This window comes from Anastrepha obliqua, chromosome 1, assembly GCF_027943255.1.
Source record: "Anastrepha obliqua isolate idAnaObli1 chromosome 1, idAnaObli1_1.0, whole genome shotgun sequence".
NCBI classification, from domain to species: domain Eukaryota; kingdom Metazoa; phylum Arthropoda; class Insecta; order Diptera; family Tephritidae; genus Anastrepha; species Anastrepha obliqua.
Window position 1 is genome coordinate 64,754,154 of NC_072892.1, and position 18,928 is coordinate 64,773,081.

An 18,928-nucleotide genomic window follows, 5' to 3' on the forward strand; every position below is an offset into this window, starting at 1 on the left:
TTCGAAATTAGTCGCGGAATGCCTGACTTCTCTCTCGACTGCGCATGAATATTGCGATATTGGGCTAATTTGGGTTCTTGGTCCCAGCGGCATAAACGGAAACTGCTGTGTTGATGAGCTGGCAAGACATGCGACTCTGGAGATGGTTTCATGGCGAGATGATGGTATGAAGGTTCCGTTGAGAACTTGTGGTCTACTCCTGAGAAGCTGGACCTCGTGTCAACTCTGCGAGTGCTAGGCTTGTGCGCAAACATGCAAAGTCGCGACATCCTTCAGGTCACGGGTAGATCGGGGGCACTCGAGGTAACTTCCAAGGCTAACATTTGTTGGCTCTTGAATTTGATGGGTAATCTTACCGGGCATTGTCCGTCAGGTGCCCATGCAGTGAGACTAGGGATTGCTTCAAGTCTTTTCTGCAGAAGTTGCCTGGAGGATGAGATGGAATCATCTCAGCACCTTTCTCTCAACTGCCCTACTTTCCTCGGGCAAAGATTCAAACACCTGCGCTCTCACTTTTCTGCTACATCTGCGGATATTTATTGCAGGTTTAATTAACACACACCTGGTGAATTTCATCAGTGGCTTGAAGTAGTTAATACAAATTTAATTAGCCATTGTTGGTCGTCATGCTCTAATCCAAAAGGCCCTTCTTCCTTTTTTCCACCTGTTTGGTTCTCCACCCTTCTGTTTTTCCCCTCTATGGTATCACAATGGTCGAATTTTGATTCTTTGTTCAAGTGGGCCCCTTGTGTGGGCAGCCATTTAGCCTATCTTATCGGAAGATTTGTAATTTTTGCAAATGGCCTCATACGTCAATCATATTTGACACTTGTGAATCAGAGAACTGCAGTATACAAACAGCAAACAATGAAGAGCGTAAATGTTGAAATACATTTTTCTATCACTCAAAACAAAAACTATTTAGTAAAAAAGTTATATAAAAAAAAATTGGATGATTAATTTTGCATCACCTTGTATAACTGGCATGCTATTCGAATTAGAACATGTATTTGATAGAGGATGTGTATGGTACACAATTTTTGTTGTTATTTTTTTTATTTTTCATGTTTTTATTTCAAAACTTCGTGAATATGGGTGTGTCTAACTGGTTCAGTGGCTCAATATACAACATACTTGTGCACACACATACATACATGCATGATTATGTAAATGCTTATTTGCATCTAATTTATGACATTGGAAGCCGGTGAATATGTGTCACTGTGCCTGTTGCATCTGTTTGCCAGCACAAAGCTGCCGATAATGAATGCTTCAATACATACATATACAATTGCGTGGGTATGTGTGATGCATATATGTACATACTTTAAAATGTATCGCGGATTTATCGCATAAATGTCAGCCCAATTACGCAGACATGACGTCTGCCGCATTATAAAAGATATTTTTGCGATAACCTTTGGCGAATGAATTATCAATGAAAGTTTTTATAGTATGCGCATGTACATACACACATACATATATGTATGTATGTACATACATGTCATATGATTGCCGGTTGCTGAGTAATTTATTTTGGTTTGATTGATTTGTCATAGGGACTCGGCGACCGACTGAGCACATGAAACCAATTAAAATGAGTTGATACATATATGCAAATATTGTACATATGTGCAATTGTACTATGTACATAAGTGAGTCGGTAATATTGTAACCAAAATGTCATGCATTTGTTATATGGAGAAAATACGCAACACCGTCTGCGAAAAAAAATTATAAAAATCAAAGAAATTTCTGAGCTACTTCAAACCTGCACTTTATCAGATTAAAATTTAATGGACTACGAAACTGTATACCCATTTTTTTTTTAAATCTTATTCAAAATTTTCAATTTTGATGAAAATTTCTCGAATTTTTATAAATATTGTGCAAATTTTGCTTTGAAAGTTTGATTTATATGATATTTGTTATAGATTGAACTACATTTTTATACAGGGTGGGCCAAATAAGACCTACTAATGACTAAAGTCTACTGCCTAGCAGTATGCGCAGTTGCTCCATCTTGTTGAAACCACAAATTAGGATACTGCTCCGCCATTGGCCGCAAAAAGTTTTCAATCAATGTTCTGTAAGAAGCTCCTGAAATCCCTTCCGGTGTTTCATCCTCATTTTCGAAGAAATATGGACCGATAACTTTAGTGGCCATAACACCGCACCAAACAGTACATTTAGATGGGTGCAACTGATGTTGGTGTGTTGCTCTTGGACTTTCAGAGCCCCACAATCTACAGTTTTGTTTGTTGACATAACCATTTAAATGGAAATGCGCTTCATCCGATATTTACGCTGTGTTAAAACAATTGATCGTTGACAAGAATAGAAAAACTCGGTAATTTTAACTCGTTGTGTTGTACTGTAGGGCTCCATAATAAATTTCCAACAATTCAATTATAACCTACAAAAAGAAAAAAAAAATATGTCAAAAAATAAAAAAAATTATTTGTGCTTAACAATAGTAGGTCTTATTTGGCCCACCCTGTACAAATTAAGAAAATTTAAAATAAAAAAAGTAGTCAAAACAGGTCAAAATGGTCACCTTTCTAATCAGTTGCCAGGGGGTGTATGTATCTGTGTGACAAAATTCTTACTATTATTCGCTTGTATTTGTATTTATAGTATATCGAATGCCGACTCATGTTTCCCATTATTTTTACAATAAATCGTATTAGATCAGAGTAGAATGCATAGATGCAATCATAATCGTCGCTTACAATGTCATTGTAACCATAAACTTCATGCGTCCCTTGTATAAATTGTTGTTATCACCTGGCTGGTGAGCACAATTTACACAAGCTGCCGCGGGACTAGGCCATTTGGGAATGGTATCAGTCCGAATTGAATCTCGGCAAATGCTTTCAGCTTCGAACTTTTTCTATGGCGAAATCATTGATTGGGCCATTTTATTCAATCGTTTTCTACTAATCATTCAGAAATGCATTACATATTTTCCCCTTAGTTTTTAATATTTAAGTAACTAACTTTAAAATTTTATAACCAACTCTTATTCACTAGAATATGCTTTTTGCTTTGAAAGCTTTTGCAATCGTCCAAATATTCACAATACGTCGAGTCTTGGAAAAGACCCATGAAAGGAGAATCGACACATACCATCTTTTTCTCGATTTTAAAGCTGCATTCGACAGTACGAAAAGAAGTTGCCTATATGCCGCGATGTCCGAAATTGGTATCCCCGCAAAACTAATGCGGCTATGCAAAATGATGTTGCCCAGCAACATCGTCAGAATTGCGAAGGATCTCTCGAAACGAAGCTTCAGACAGGATGACACGGTGTCGTATGACTTCTTTAACCTGATGCTGGAACAAATCGTGCGAGCCGCAAAGCTTAATCGCTCAAACCCAATTTTGTATAGGAGCGTACAATTGGCGTATGCCGATGGATATTGACATCATCTGCCGTTACGAAACTGGATAAAGAAGCAAGGCGAATGGGCCTGACGGTGAACGAAGGCAAAACGAAGTACCTACTGTCATCAAAAACACAGCCGGCGCAGTCGCCTAACTGTACCCACGTCACTGTTGACAGTTATGATTTCGACGTTAGACGTCCCTTGGAGTGTTCGAGAGAAAGATTCTGCGGAAGATTTTCGAACCTTTGCATGTTGGGGACGGAGAGTATCTTACGCGATGGAACAATGAGCTGTATCTAGCTGCTCTACGAGTTTACAAGAAAATGAGATAATTGTTAACCAGCATAATTTATTCTTAGCCAAAAAGCACCGAGAGATCCACAAGTTTCAACTGAAATTCAGAAGCAGTACCACAAGTAATATTTCGATAATCAGCATTTATTCTCCACTTTGAGTCGAACAAGCGACTAGTCCTTTTACTACAAAACAGTTCCGATTTTTTCTGCTGAGCTAACGGGAATAAGTGACCCATGAATGTATCTGATTAATATGTGCATGCACATATGTTTTCAGTTTAATTATTGATTAAATCGCCGATTCGTGCCATTGCACGCTATGCTGTTGTAGACCCGGTGGCTCTGTAGTTCTGTGACTCTGTTTTTACAGCCGTCTCCGAGTCTCGCTCTTCTCGCGCATGATCAGTATTGCCAAGTGCATATGCGAGTATGAAACTTAACCACATACCTTTAACTATAATTATTGATTGTACTTTCACGCACCTATAATTCCATGAATATGTGGTTGTGATGATAGTTGTTGATTTCACTGCTGCTGTAATTGCCAGTCGATAGTTTATCAATTAGTGATATTGGCTATCGATCAGTTGATCGATTTGTGGAAGAGTTTACTGAGTTAATATGTATGGAAGTTATTATAATTATTAGTTAATTAGTTGTTTAGTACATCTGGGGGCAACGTTGCAAATGAGTCTTTAAGATAGTCAGTAAAAATATGATCGAGTGGTGCGAATATTATTTAGTGGCTAAGCGAAAGATCAATAAGAGGTACATAACTACTAACTTGCACATATTTATAGGTACTTATAATTGTCTATAAGCAACAACAACTAAACAGAGACCGCCGTAGTCTACTGTCTTTATTTGGGCGTAGTACTGGTATATAGGCCAAGAAGTGGTTTTTCTTTTTTATACGAATGAGCGCTACTTGGAAGGCAATGACAATTATCCAAGTAGGAAAATATTTTCAGAAAAAATCAGAAAAATCACCATTCGGAGGCTGCATAAGACTGTCCTTTTCCATTTCCATTGAATTGGTATTCAAAACATTATTGTCAGATCATCTGCCAATAGTAACCGTTATGTTGTATTCTCCATTCTTGGTAGAGCGTTAAATAAGACTTTGATTTGTATATTTCTTATGCAACAAGTGTAGTTTGCCTTTAAAAGTACTCAAAATCACTTATTTAGATGCTTTTACTTCAGATTTTATTTATTGTAATGGCATTGATCCAGAAAATCTTGGATATCACACCAAAAAATTCCTTCAATGGCTGCAATGCACTAAGCTTTAAGAAAATCCGTATTCGGCTAACGAAGATTTCCTCTTAGCAGGCGAAATGTCTATAGTTAAGACAAAAGTTTTATTAGCCCTCCGTTGGGCACCCAGACTTTTCTAGTCAAAGTTTTTCGACTTTGGACGTGATTTTGACATATTTCTTTTAAAGCTAAAGACCTGAGCTTCCAGGTAACTTTCTAAAATTTAATTTTCTATCCTCGAACAGGGCGAAAAAGGCCAGACCCGGGTGGCCAACGGATTTTTTAAAAAAGATGTCCAACGGAAGATTAGGGTTCACTGTACATAGCTCTTAAAATTTATTAAGGAGGATTCAGCACTTCGTTTCCAAAAACTTTACTGGCAATCAAAATAGTTATACTGCTACAACAACAAAAGCAACATTATATGCAGCATTATATGCTCGTTAATCCGACTTCGTTTTCATAAGTATAGTCTCACCAACGCCGAAATAAAAATAATCCATTCGAGCCTGCTCAGAATTTAAAAAGCCAGTGCAAAAAGGTAGAAGAATTGGAATGAAAGAATGGATAAATGAAGGGGTGGAAAAAACCGATTTAGAATCCCGCAAGAGCAGGTTTGTGAATGCGTCTGGGAAAAGGTGATTAACGACCAAAAAATTCATTTTGAATTTTTGACGTTTTCTTATAGTTAAGACCCTAAAAATGCACTGCCGACATCCCGAAACGAACTGTTTCTTGTTCTTTATTTAAATAAATTTAAAAAAATGTTTCACTCTCATATATATAATATATATATAATTGGCGCGTACACCCTTTTTGGGTGTTTGGCCGAGCTCCTCCTACTATTTGTGGTGTGCGTCTTGATGTTGTTCCATAAATTCCTACAGTTTCAAGCCGACTCCGAACTGTTTTTCTTAATTTTGGTGTTTCACCGAGATTCGAATCGATGTTCTCTTTGTGAATTCCGAATGGTAATCAGGCACCAACCCATTCGGCTACGGCGCTATATTCGCCCAAAATTCTAATTTCAAAAAGTTATAAATTTTTAAACAATTTTTGCTCGAAAAGTTGGATTTGGTCGTTAACCACTTTTTCCCGACGCGAGCACTTATGTACATACATAAACATACCTATGTATGTATGAAGGTTTATATTGCGGCAAAAAGACACTCATGGTGGAAATAATAGAAACTCGATTTTTTGACTAATTTATTGTTTTTTTTTTAATAATTTAATATTAAAAAAATTGATAAAAAAATTAAAATTAAAATAGTTAAAAATTAAAAAATTATAAATACAAAAATAGCATTGATTCTACAACAAAGTTTCAAACTTTGAACAAAATTGAAAAAAATTAAAAAAAAAAATCGTAAAAATGTTAAAATTTTTAATCTGAATCTTTAGAAAAATTTCGAGTATGCCCGTCTTTTTTTTGTTTTTTTGTAGCTCATTGAATTTTAGTATAATAAAATTCGAGGCTTAAGCGGTTAAAAAGTCGTGTTGACTTGAAAAAAAAAGTTTTACGCATTTTTCCATTTCCAGTTTTTCCAATTCATTGGAAAAAGAAAATTATTAAAAATCAACTTGATTTTTAGCTGCTTAAAACTCTTCATTGTTTCACTAATATTTCATTGGCCGTGTTAGTGCATACCCGAGAGTTTTCTAAAAATTCATATTTTACAGGTCAACATTTAGATGAATATTTGTTTAATTCTATACATTTTTTGTAAAGTTTAAAAGTTTGATTTATATGATTTTCCTTAAATAATGAATAATATTTAAAAAAAAAGATAAAAAAATTGTAATTCAAAAAGTTGTAAATATTTATACACAAAAAATCATCATCAGAATATTTAGAAACTTTCCTCATTCTTAGATATTTTGCGGGTTATTTTTCTACTTTCATGCCTTTCTGCTTTCTCGTGTCTTTCTTTTCTCTCTGCTGACTTTTGCGGTTTTCTTTAATATAACAAACGCATTTTATGAAAACTGGAGTTTGTTTTTTAGCAATTTACAATCGGTTTTGTGCATTTTCCTCCGCACTAAATTGATTTTTATCTGGAATAAAGTTAAAATTAACGCGATCTTTTAGTCGCTTTATTGCTTTCATAAATTGCTTTACTTAAATTTCATGGGCCGTGTTAGTGCATACCCACTGTACATAGGAATTTCCCCCATTCCTAGAACTCTTATATATTTTTTGGGTTGTTTTCCTGCTTTCTCGTATCTTACTTAATTTTCAAAAAGGCTGACTTTTCTACGCAAAATATGGCTCGCACACAATTGACGTGGTGTGGTGACTGATTAAAGCGTTTTGGCACGTCTAGGTAGCGTTATTATTTTTCATGGAACATATTTTTGGGGGATATATTTTTTAGATATGGAAAAAAACATCAAGATTTTTTTTTTTTTAATTATTGCGAATTTTTTTGTTTTTACAAAATGGTTTTAATAAAATTTTGAGATTATTCCTTTTATTAAAATATTGAGAAATGTTTTTTTTTATAAAATATTTAAATGTTTTTTAAATAACTATTGAGAATTTTTTTTAATATCTATGAGATTATTTTATTTTTAATTATTTCTTTTCTTAAAAATAAAATTCTATTTACATTTTTTTTATAAAATATTGAAAATTTTTTTTAATAAACTATTGAAAATTTTTTTTGTAGAAGTTATTGGGATTTTTTTAATAAGCTATTAATAATGTTTGTTTTTAATAAAGAATAGTCTTACTTTTTATTAAAATATTAAGAAATGTTTTTTTATATAATAATATATTGAGATGTTTTGTTTTTTAATAATCTATTGACATTTTTTTTATATTTTTAATTATCTATTGAGATTTTTTTTTATTTTTAATTATCTATTGAGATTTTTTTTTATTTTTAATTATCAATTGAAAAATTTTTTTAAATAAAATTTTAAGAACATTTTTTTTTATGAATCTTTTTTAAGAACCTATTGACAATTTTTTTTTGTTTTTTTAATAATCCATTGAGATTTTTTTTAATTATCTATTGAGAAAATTTTTTTAAATAAAATTTTAAGAACATTTTTATATAAAATATTAAATTTTTTTTATAATCCATTGAGAATTTTTTTACATAAAATGTAAATATTTTCTAATAACATATAAAGTTATTTTATTAAACTATTAATATTGTTTTTTTAAATAATGGCCTCACATGAGAGTTATTTTACAAACGAAATTCTTCTACTCAGGAAGTAAAGATCTCTGCTTTCACACGTACAAGTATTTATATTTACATATGTATGTGGAAAACCCTAAGTGTATTTTGTTTGTGTCTTATTACATAAAATGTTTGAAAGTACTTCCATGACCGGTTGCTTCTTTCCCCCGAGACACATTTGCTTATTGAATATTCTAGAATTCTACACTATTTGATTTTCTTGCATTCCACTATTTTACCATTAATTACTTGCTTCATCTATCATTGCTTTGATCGTTTAATTACTCACCAGCGTTCGATCACTTTCGATCATCATTAGTCTCTATGAATGTCGTGTTGCCATTGCATCATTGCATTTACCCGCTTCTACATTCATACTTGCCCACATACAAAGTTCGGCTAGGCACATCAAACTCGTGATTTGCGACCAACGCTAATTGCTTTGTGGCAATTCAATGGAGTTGACTTGCAATTTTTCGCTTAAAAAGTACTTACCAGTGTATTTTATGTATGAAAATTACATACTAGGAAATTTATAAAACATGACAAATCGATTGAACTGTCTTGCAGCTATTCAAATGTGTATATGTATGTGCTTATGAAGCTTAAGCGTTTAAGATGCGTTTGTGCTAAGTTTAAAATTACTAAAATGCTTCTTTCTTAATTAAAAAGTTATTTCGAGATTTTTTATTGCCCATTCAAAACGTGACAGGGAAGTAGACGTAATGGATAATCGTTGAAGATTAATCGATTAGTTGGAAAATAGAATAGATTCTAATGCAATTGAGAGTTTACGTATTTCGCTGGAATGCAATCTAATTGGAATTGTGTGCTTCAAATCATTTACCGGAAGCCTATATTATGTAGTTTCATATGCGGACATATGAAAGGGTGGGTAATCCATCAGCTAGTTTTATTTTCACAAAAAATTAAAAAATAAAATCGGTCAACATTTTTCAATCATCAATTTCAATCAAATCCTGTCGGCGCTAGTTTTAGAAAGAGCGCGAACAATTTTGTGTTTAAGGGAACAAATACCTGTGAACGGCCATATTTTCCCTGATTTTCATTAAAATTATTTAAAATGAAGAAGTCAATATATTTTTTTCAAAATTGGCATACAGTTTATTTATCATTAAAATAATATAATTTTTTTTGTTTTAATCATTTAAAATGGGGGATGTACACCCATATCTTACAGGAAGGTCGCAGCGGGGCTTCTCAATCGGCGGGCATTGTAGCATCGGCGTCAGTGACCTGAATATAAAAAACCAAATTTTTTTTTTATTAAAGCCATAATTTCTATATGAATTAAAAAAATGGAAAAAAAATTTCGCGGAATAAAATGCTTCAAAAAAACAAATATTAATTTTGAGGCGAATTTTCCTACTATTTTTGCTTCGAAAAAATTATTTTTTCGAAAAATTGTCGAATTGTAAGTTCACATAGAAAGTAATATCATAAAAAAGATGTGTGCAAAATTTCAGGGAGATCGGTCAATAACTTTTCGCGTTATCGTGTCCAATTCGAAAAATATAGTTTTAATAAAAACGCGTCTACAGTTTGAATACAACGGAACTATACCTCTCACAGTGCTTGTACGCAAAGAATAGAGTCGTCACGGTTGACGATCTGTAATATAAGAAATACTTAAATTTACGTTTTAAAATTTTTTTGACATATTCTTAAAGGATTATATAAACATTTTATGAAAAAAAAATTTTTTTTTTTCGAAATTTTACAGGTATCCCTTTAAGTGCATCGGGTTTGAGTTTTATTTGGAATTCGCTCTTTTATGTATGTATGTCGCTCGCATATGCATACATATACAATATATGTGCATGTATTAAATGTGCAATGTATTATTAAAAATGCACCATACATATGCACCTACATAGTATACATACCTACATACATACATATATAATGACCATTCCCAACACACAAAAAACGCACTTAAGTTATCGTCCGAATAAGCTTTTCATTTGCTTCTTAAATAACTTGGCACTTGGCTCATTTAAACACCCGTTAACGATTTCAAGCCGTTCACATTCTATTTTGAGTTTCTTCCGGCACATAAAGTTCCAATTAAAACAAAAGACGCACCCTTGGTAACTGAGCAAATTTTGTCGCTAATTTTTCCATTTAAAATTTTCCCTAAAATAACTTAGTTTTTATTGTTCCTTTGTTCACTTCAGTGTCTCTTGATAAGTAAGTAAGTTTGCTGATTTCGAATCGGTAAATATTGATTGAATAATATGTAAGCACGAGCTATGTACACACACACATACATATGTACTTCAAATGAATGTAAGTACGTGTAAACAAATATTCCTCAATGCTTCATATGATAACATACAAACGTACATTTTTCTTGAAATACCCTCAAAAGCTGTGAAGGCCAATTGATACAAGCAGCTTACAAATTATTGTTTTTTCTTAGGCATTTTAACTGCAGGCATTTCGATGATGTCAGTCCATCATACGATGTCTCTGAGCACTTGTCTGTGGCCAGACGAATTAAAGAATGCCCGTCCAAATGTATTTGTAAACAAATGGCGTGGAAGAAGAATATTGCGAATGCGAAGATAGCATAATAAGAAAGTATTTCAAGTGTATTATTTACGCGCTTTCCCTGCTGTGAAAGTAAAATATTTATTTACTCACATACTTATCGTATATAACCTCCAAATAGGAGGAAATTTGCGTCCAAATTTTTATATTTCCCTTTAAGAAATTAATCTGTTCCCCTCTGAGCTATATTTTCATATGAGGAAACAGAAATAATTCGTAAAGAACGAGGGTAGCAGAAGTGATTCTATAACGGATCCGAAGCGGTAGAAATAAGTTGTCCCCAAGGCGTGCGCAAAAGGGAGATCTTCTCGCTATTCCAGAAGCAGCCCGTTAACCGATGGACTAACACGGATACCTGCAAAATAACTAAACAAACGGGGCCCAATTCGACAAATCCTGAACTGAAGAGTCGTTAAGAAAGCCACGGGCAGACAAATTCAGATTTGCGTCAACAATAACTGGCCACTAATTTTTGGAAGACCATGCCAGGCAAATGTGGTGGCCGTGTAACGAGAGTTGTAGAAGCTGCAATCAAGAATAATCTTTCAGTCGTTCTCTCTCTGTGTGAATGCCCAAGTCTGGGTACTCTAATGAATGCTGGGGGATTTCTCGATGGTTAACTTGTAAGAAATTTCAGAAAAGAAAATAGACGACGCAGACAGGTTCATAGTCAAATCAAGATGGTTCCACTATTAAAAAGCAATGGTGTATCAAAATGGCATCTTTTGTGCTAATTTGGGTTGGGCTATGTCACACAGGCAGCACCTCCACCACCCACCACCACCACGACGGTAGCCTATTGTATTTTGCATCTAATATTTGTTTTTTTGTTTCTGTCGGTACAACTAGTACTGCACTCCGGTTCCCTTTTTAATTTTCTTTAAATCTACACGACCTCCGAAAAAATCGGAGTAAATCTTGTGGTGCCAAAGAGTCAAAGTGATCGCTTCTTAACACATCAGTACGAAAGATCGAGAGCCTGATTCGAGCGAAGGCCGGGCAGACGCACAGAAAATGGTCCACCGTCTCATACTCCTCTCCACATGCTGGGCAGAGTGCACTGTCTAAAATGCCTACCTTTTCCATGTGCTTCGCCCATAGAAAGTGGCTCGTCATCAGTACAACCAGCTACTTACAGTCCCTTCTGCTTAATGACAGGAGAATTTGATAGAGTCTGTCGGACATGACAGGTAACATCAGTTTTGTCCACCCAATAATGAAATCACAGTAAAAAAATAATACAAAAATATTCAAAAATAGGAAGTCAATAAACTTCTGCATTCACTTGAACCAATTTTCAAAGCCGTTTTGCCACTCAGAAGTGGATACCTCCAAAACCGAGCTGTTTCAAGGCTTCAAAAGCTTCTTCAGGCATTGTAAAATGTTGGCCTCGCATTTTATTTTTGATGTGAAATCATCAGATGCCAAATCAGGGCTGTAAGACGGAGGATCCATTGAGTCGGTCTTTTGAATGCTCAAAATTTCTCTTTTGTGAGCAGATACGTGAGAGTGCGCATTGTCTTGCTTTTAAGTGCTTCTTCCACGATCAATTTTTCTCGGGTTAATCTCGTCTTGGAACACCCATACTGTCGAGCGTTGTTTTATTTCCAGCTCATATGCATGGATATTCACCACTTCTTAAGATGTCATAAACGTGCTCTGAACCACCGCTGCTGAATTTCTTCAGTTTCTTCTTCTTTCAATATTTCTTAATACCAATCGACAAAAGTACTTTTTGGAGCAATTGCCAAATTATGGGTATCCAATGAGAGCAAATATTATTGACGATTTTCATGTAATATTAATTAATGTAATAATATTATGCTGTTCCCACTAATGTCCAAAGATGCTTTTATCTCACGTTATGTCACATGACGATGTTGCTCAGCATCGATTGTTTCTGGTACAACCATCGTTTCTGGAGGGCCTTCACGAAATTCATCCAGCATGGTTTGACGGCCACGGTGGAGCTCATTGTACCAGCGTTGCAAAGTGAAGTGAGTGTGGTGCTTCAACAGCAAAAGTCGAAGTAAGTTGATCAATGCAAATCGTAATAAATCAACGCACGAAAATTCTCACGATTTAATTACATCTTTTAAGCGAGATGAATTTGTAAACTCACTGATAAAAGAACAAACAGAAAGTGAGAACTTTATACGTGTATGTAAGTTTGTGCTAACAAATACCAAAGTTTTCGATAAAAATATTAAATTGCATCGCGTGTGTGTCGCAAAGGCGCAAAAACTAAAAGCCTACCTTTGTACCAGGAAAAGCGAGCGAAGTGAAACAGCAGTCTTTTCCTAGCCAAACTTTATTCAAGTGGGGAAGTAACTGATTGTGGTATACTCCGGTGAACATTCGTTCCTTCTTTCTATGATCTGGTGACATTTCCTGCCCTTGGCTTCTTCGAAGAAGATTCCCCCATCAAAATCTGCTATTTTAAGTTTCATGTAGCGAGTTTTCATCAACAGTGACCACTCTATATGAAAATTTTTTTTCGGATTTTCCTTAAGTATAATCGATAAAGCTGCAGTGCACCGCATCGAAATTATTCATCGTAGGAGCAGAAATACACTCGGAGGTTTGCCATTGCCTGCCGAGGGGCGACCGCTATTAGAAACATGTTTTTATTAATTTTAGTTTCACCGAGATTCGAACCAACGTTCTCTCTGTGAATTCCGAATGGTAATCACGCACCAACCCATTCGGCTACGGCGGCCGCTATTTATTGCCATTCCATATTTTATCTTTTTATTTCGGCGTTTCTGCCATTACTGTCGTCTGCTAAAGCGAATCAAAGCAAACATCGGCAATCGCTCTGAATCAATCACACCATGGCAGGAGTTCAGTAGGTACTTATTGATCGAGCCTCGTACTTATTTTGATCCCATTTTCAGACAAAGATACATACATCCATAAGCATATCAGTTAATCATACGGAGAGTATTAGTAGAAAATTGATTAATGATCGTCAATAATGCATCAGCAATTTTCGTTTGCTGCCTAAGTGGTGAATGTTCAGGGCTGCAAATAGACCGCTGATGGGTGATGACTGGTGGCAAGCATTTTAGTAATGGTGTTAATTCAATTAATTAAGCTCACTTGCGTGCTGAGCGCGCAGACTGACATTTAACCCATTACCAAAAAAAAGGAGAAACAGATATGAACGTAAGAAATAATAAATAAGACCGCCGAAATGAGGTGCTAACAGTTACTGCAATAGTTTGCCTGTTTATTTAAGTTAATTTATTTGGGTTGTAAATAAATTTATAGCTGACTGTATTTCCAGCAAAAGAGCTACAAGGACTTCAACTGTATGCGTCACTCAAATAGCATAGCACAGTTTTTCTTAGTGACCCTTAAATGATGATAAATACTTGATTGTATTAAACGAACTGTCGTGCCATTCAAAGTTTAAAGGTCTATAACTATAGTTGACTCTTCCGTAAATACCGTGAAGTCATCGATAATTTACTCCGTAGCTTTTCAATACATATTCGTTTTTGAACGTGTCGGTGGCACTCATCTCGAGAATGGGTCCAGTATGAGGTAGGTGAAATGATTGAAGTGCCAGTATGGCACACCTGAAGTAGCACTCAAGTGCCAGTATGGGGTACTAGGGCCAAAATAGGAGGATTTCAAATCAAATCACAATGCAGAGGAAGTAGAAGTGAATGAATGGGTAGAGCCGGATTATCCACAAGGCAATGTTGGCGGCGTAACCGAATGGGTTGGTGCATGACTACCATTCGAAACTCGAAGAACGTAGGTTCGAATCTCCGTGCATGAAACAACAAAATAATAGAAAATGTTTTTTTCAAATAGCAGTCGCCCCTCGCCAGGCAATGGCAAATTTCTGAGAGTATTTCTGCATTGAAAAATCTTCTCATAAAAAGTAATTTTCCGTTGGGAGTCGGCTTAAAACTGTAGGTCCGTCGTTTTTTAAAATAACGTCAAGACGCATGCTACAAATAGGAGGAGGAGCTCGGCCAAACACCTAACAACAGTGTACGCGTCAATTATTTATTTATTTTTATTGATTGTTTGGGAAGCTTTATTTCGAAGCAAATAATTTTCTGGTCTGTCCACATTTGTCGAATTATTTATCTAAAATATGTATTTAACTGTTTGCTTTTCTAGAACAATTCTACAATACAAATTCCAACTTTCACTATCTAAAATAAATTAAAAACTCGCATCCACCACAACCAAGTCATATCAACCACAAACGAAGAGGAGTAATTTTTCACTGAAGCTTCTCTGAACTCTAATTAATTTTGCGTAATTTATTTTGTTTTACAGATTAATGAGCTGAGAAGTACAATAGTAAAAACTGCGCACAAAAACAAATCGTTCGATTAAAATAAAATTATCAAAAATAACATCAATGCGGTGACAAAAAAGCAGCAAATCAATGTCGTTCAAAAGAAAATATTATCGGCGTAAAGTGTAGTGAGTTTTTTTGTGTTGTGTACTGTATTCATGTCCGTGCCCTTAAGAAAATAAGACAAGTGTCAATAAGTGTAAAGTGTTTAAAATAAGCAGTAACCCTTATCCCGTTTTATTTAACCAAACAATATTTTTAAACGATTTTACTATAAGAAACGAACAACGAACGAAGCTACACCCACAGATATATTCCTCTCAAATGGCCACGAATTGTGAACATATCGAGGTCAGCAACAGCAAAGATCCACGTAAATGCTCCATTGCGAGCAACGCTTCAACCGCATCGATGGCGCACGAAGAGCGTGCGGACAGCTCTGAAAAGCTGCAGAGCAAAAGCGATAACTCCCTTTCCGATCAATCGACTAGCGCCAAAGTTAGTCAAGTTGTGCCGCTGCCCACTGGTCAGCATCGATTAGGGGACGATGTATTTGAGAACGCTTTCGACGCGTCAATGGACTGTTTAGAGCAAGCCGAAGCGGATGGCTACGAATCAGACTCGGAAAGCGCTAATGAGTACGATGATACGGTCAGCACTTCGGTGACGACTGGACTGCGCAGCATTGACAGTGACAATCAAACTTTCTCGAGTGGATTTGGCAGCTCGATGTTGAGTAGCTTTCCACCGACTAGCGCATTCGATTATAACAGCTGCAGTAGTAGTAGCGATAGCGAGGGAGAAGTAGGCAAAGATATGCAAAATGACGAGCGCTTGGGGAAATTCTTCCCGGCAGATTCACGCAATTTAGATATCTTTCATACGCGTCCCTATTTGCTGCCATTCGTGGAGCGTCGACGTCTGTCGCAGTGCAAGGAGGAGGATGAAGATGATGGCGATAAATCACCACAACCACATACAAGCGAAATGCCGGCCCCCAAATTCGAGAAATTCTCACATCCTACACCGCCCCCACCTCCTCCGCCACCACCGCCAGCCACAGATGAGGCATCGGCGGAGAAATTCAAAGAGCTGGAGCGTTTGCGGCAGCAGTTCATGCACAAGATCGACATTATCAACACGAACAATGTGGAGGATATCAAAACCGTAACAGTAACCGCAGAGCATGTGTCACCGCCTCCGCCACCTCCCATACCACCAACAATTTTGCCACCTTCGCTGATAAATTTGCTGCAATCGACTAAGAGAAAGGCGGTGCCGATGATAAAGGCATCCGAGTCCCAAGAAGCGATAATGCCGGCACCACAAAAGTCACCAGCGGCATGTGAAACCTCCGTAGAAAATCGCCCAGGTACAGACACTACCAGTTGGAGTGCCAGCAGAAGCCACAAAGTAAATGCACAAACAATGCCATCCACGCTAATGATGCCCACCAGCGTCGCTTCAAGTTGTTCTAGCAGCGCAGTAGCCACAAATACGCCAAAAAGCACGCGACCTCTGTTACAGTCTGCCGGCAGCTCCGAGAAACTCATCATCAAAGGAAAATTTACGGTTACCAAAGCAAAGGAGACGCCCGAACTCCAACAATTGCGCACCGAAGCGGACAAGCTCAAGCATTTAAGCTCAAGCGCCAATGCACACACCATTAGCTTCCCCAGCAGCTATGGTGGTTATACCTCTGTGCAGGGTCTATTCTCGCAGCGTTACGGTAGTCATAAATTTCCTGTCGCTGTGCCGCATTTTTCGAAGAAATTTTTCGATGCATCTTTAGTTGAAATTCGCACGCCGGCTGTGAGCAATGCATCGCTTAATCAAGTCGACAATGAGGAGCGTCCGAAGAGCGAACAGATCTCAACCCCAGTCATTCCTTTTCTAAATCATCACCAAAGTTACAGTAATTGTGATAATAGTTTAGTCCAAACACGAGGTGATCTAGCGCATTTGGATGATGTGTGGATCAGAAGACGGGCGAACACAACGCCGCCAAAGAGGCAAATAACGGATGAGGGTGCATTCGAGAGTGGCCGCACAACAGCTGCGCCATCAGATGATGTAAGTCTTACTATGTAATAGCAAATTTGGAATTATGTAGCTCCGTAGGTGAACCCTTTTCTGGGTAAGAACGTAAGAACTCATGCAATTACTTATTTTACATTTTTATTCCTCAAAGGTATTAAATCTGAGTGAAGCCGCAGCAAACTAAAACTGGTGCGGGGTGTTTCTAGATCGCTGCAGGGTCTCCTAAGTTCAAATTAAATACATATTTTGAGTGGAAATTCATTACCTGTTTATTTGCTTATACAGCAGAGGATCTACATGAATGATTTTCAAAATGTCTCCCGCGTATGCGTTTAAAGATGTCAATTCATTCTGTAAAATTTTCTACGATATTTAGGTATGATTGTGGCTCTATCTCTTGATGATAATACCACCTTGATCAAAAATATCCCGGAATATGTTCAAAAGATTCAAAATACAATCTTATTGCTCAAAAGTGTTATCAACGCCTTCAAAGTACTCCCCATCAACTACAACGAGTTTGATCCAGCTCTCCATCTTCACTTTTTCCATTACTGCCTTTCTGCTGTTAAAACGCGTTTCTCTTAGTGGGTTTTTGACTCGATCAAACAGAAAAAGTCGCCGGGAGCCATACCAGGGGGATTCAATGGCTGTTGGATGATGGTATTCTTTGGTGATTTTTTGTTCGTTACCGCACAGTGTTTTCACCTGAGAAGACTTCTTCTTTTTTTTGTCGGGACAACTAGCAAATACAGCACTTAGACAACATTCGGGTGCAGAAGAAAGCTGAGTAGATCTTGTGGTGAGATCGCTTCGAGCGAAGGCTGATCAGAGTGCGCTGTCTGAGATGCCTACCTTTTCCATTTGGTTCGCCAATAGAAAATGGCCCGTCAGCAGTGCAACCAGCTGCCTACAGTCAATTCTGCTTAATGATAGAAGCATCCGCGACAGTCTGATGGCTGCAGAAAAGAGTGGGCTCGGGCCAATGAGCCCTTGAAGAACCGGAACCGTGCTCGCTCCTGGAGCCATCCGTGGAAATGCGAAAAGAGTGTTTTGCCGGGTTCATTTTTAGAGTTCGACCACAATTGAGCCTATGATGGGATGGAGTAAAGAAGCATGGAGCGAATCGTTGGATCGAAGTCCATGCCTTCTCTGTTGTCCAATACCGAACAGGGGCCATACCAATTCCCATTGTGATTCAGCCTGCAGATGGGCTGAAGTGCTTTGGATGTTTCTGCTTCAACGAGTGACCTCCAAAGGAGTTTACTATCGAAGATTACTCCAAGATATTTAATTTTTTTCGATAGCTAGATTGTGACTTCTTTTAGCTGACGCGGAACGAGTTCGATAGGCCATTAGCACAACACCAATTGTCCATCATATCGCGAGTTTTTTGCACTTTTCTACAGATGTTCATAAGCGAAGGGCCTGTTAACACACAACGTCGTCCTATCAGGCATGCAGTGAAGATTTTCTTCAAGGCTACAGTCAGGCATAGGATCCGCCTTTCTTCAGCATGACAGGATATATGCCATCTGGTCCGGGCAACTGGTCGATTTGCCATCAAATCTTTTGGCGGCCTCATTCACCACAGACCTGACAACGTACTAGTCAACTGAGAATGTGTAGCAGCCTCTTTCAATAAGAGAAGATCCCTACTAAAATTTTCCGAGGAATATTTTCGTGGTACATTTTAGCCCTCCATCGACCCTACAAACTTAATATTGCTTAAATTTTAATTTTTTTATTTTTTTTTTTTATTTTAAGTTTTTGGGTATTTGACCGAGCTCCTCCTCCTATCTGTGGTGGTGTGCGTCTTGATGTTGTTCCACAAATGGAAGGACCTACAGT

At 36.9% G+C, this 18,928-nt stretch overlaps 1 protein-coding gene across 1 annotated transcript in view; it reads left to right on the forward strand.

The window, feature by feature from the left end:
• Positions 1–15,019: 15,019 nt before the first annotated feature.
• LOC129253383 (uncharacterized) overlaps positions 15,020–18,928 on the forward strand; it is a 94,551-nt gene continuing 90,642 nt past the window's right edge. Inside the window, exon 1 of the mRNA XM_054891744.1 lies at positions 15,020–17,110. Within this exon, the coding sequence (XP_054747719.1) occupies positions 15,362–17,110 (1,749 nt within the window). The 5' untranslated portion in view covers positions 15,020–15,361. The remainder of the gene's footprint in view (positions 17,111–18,928) is intronic.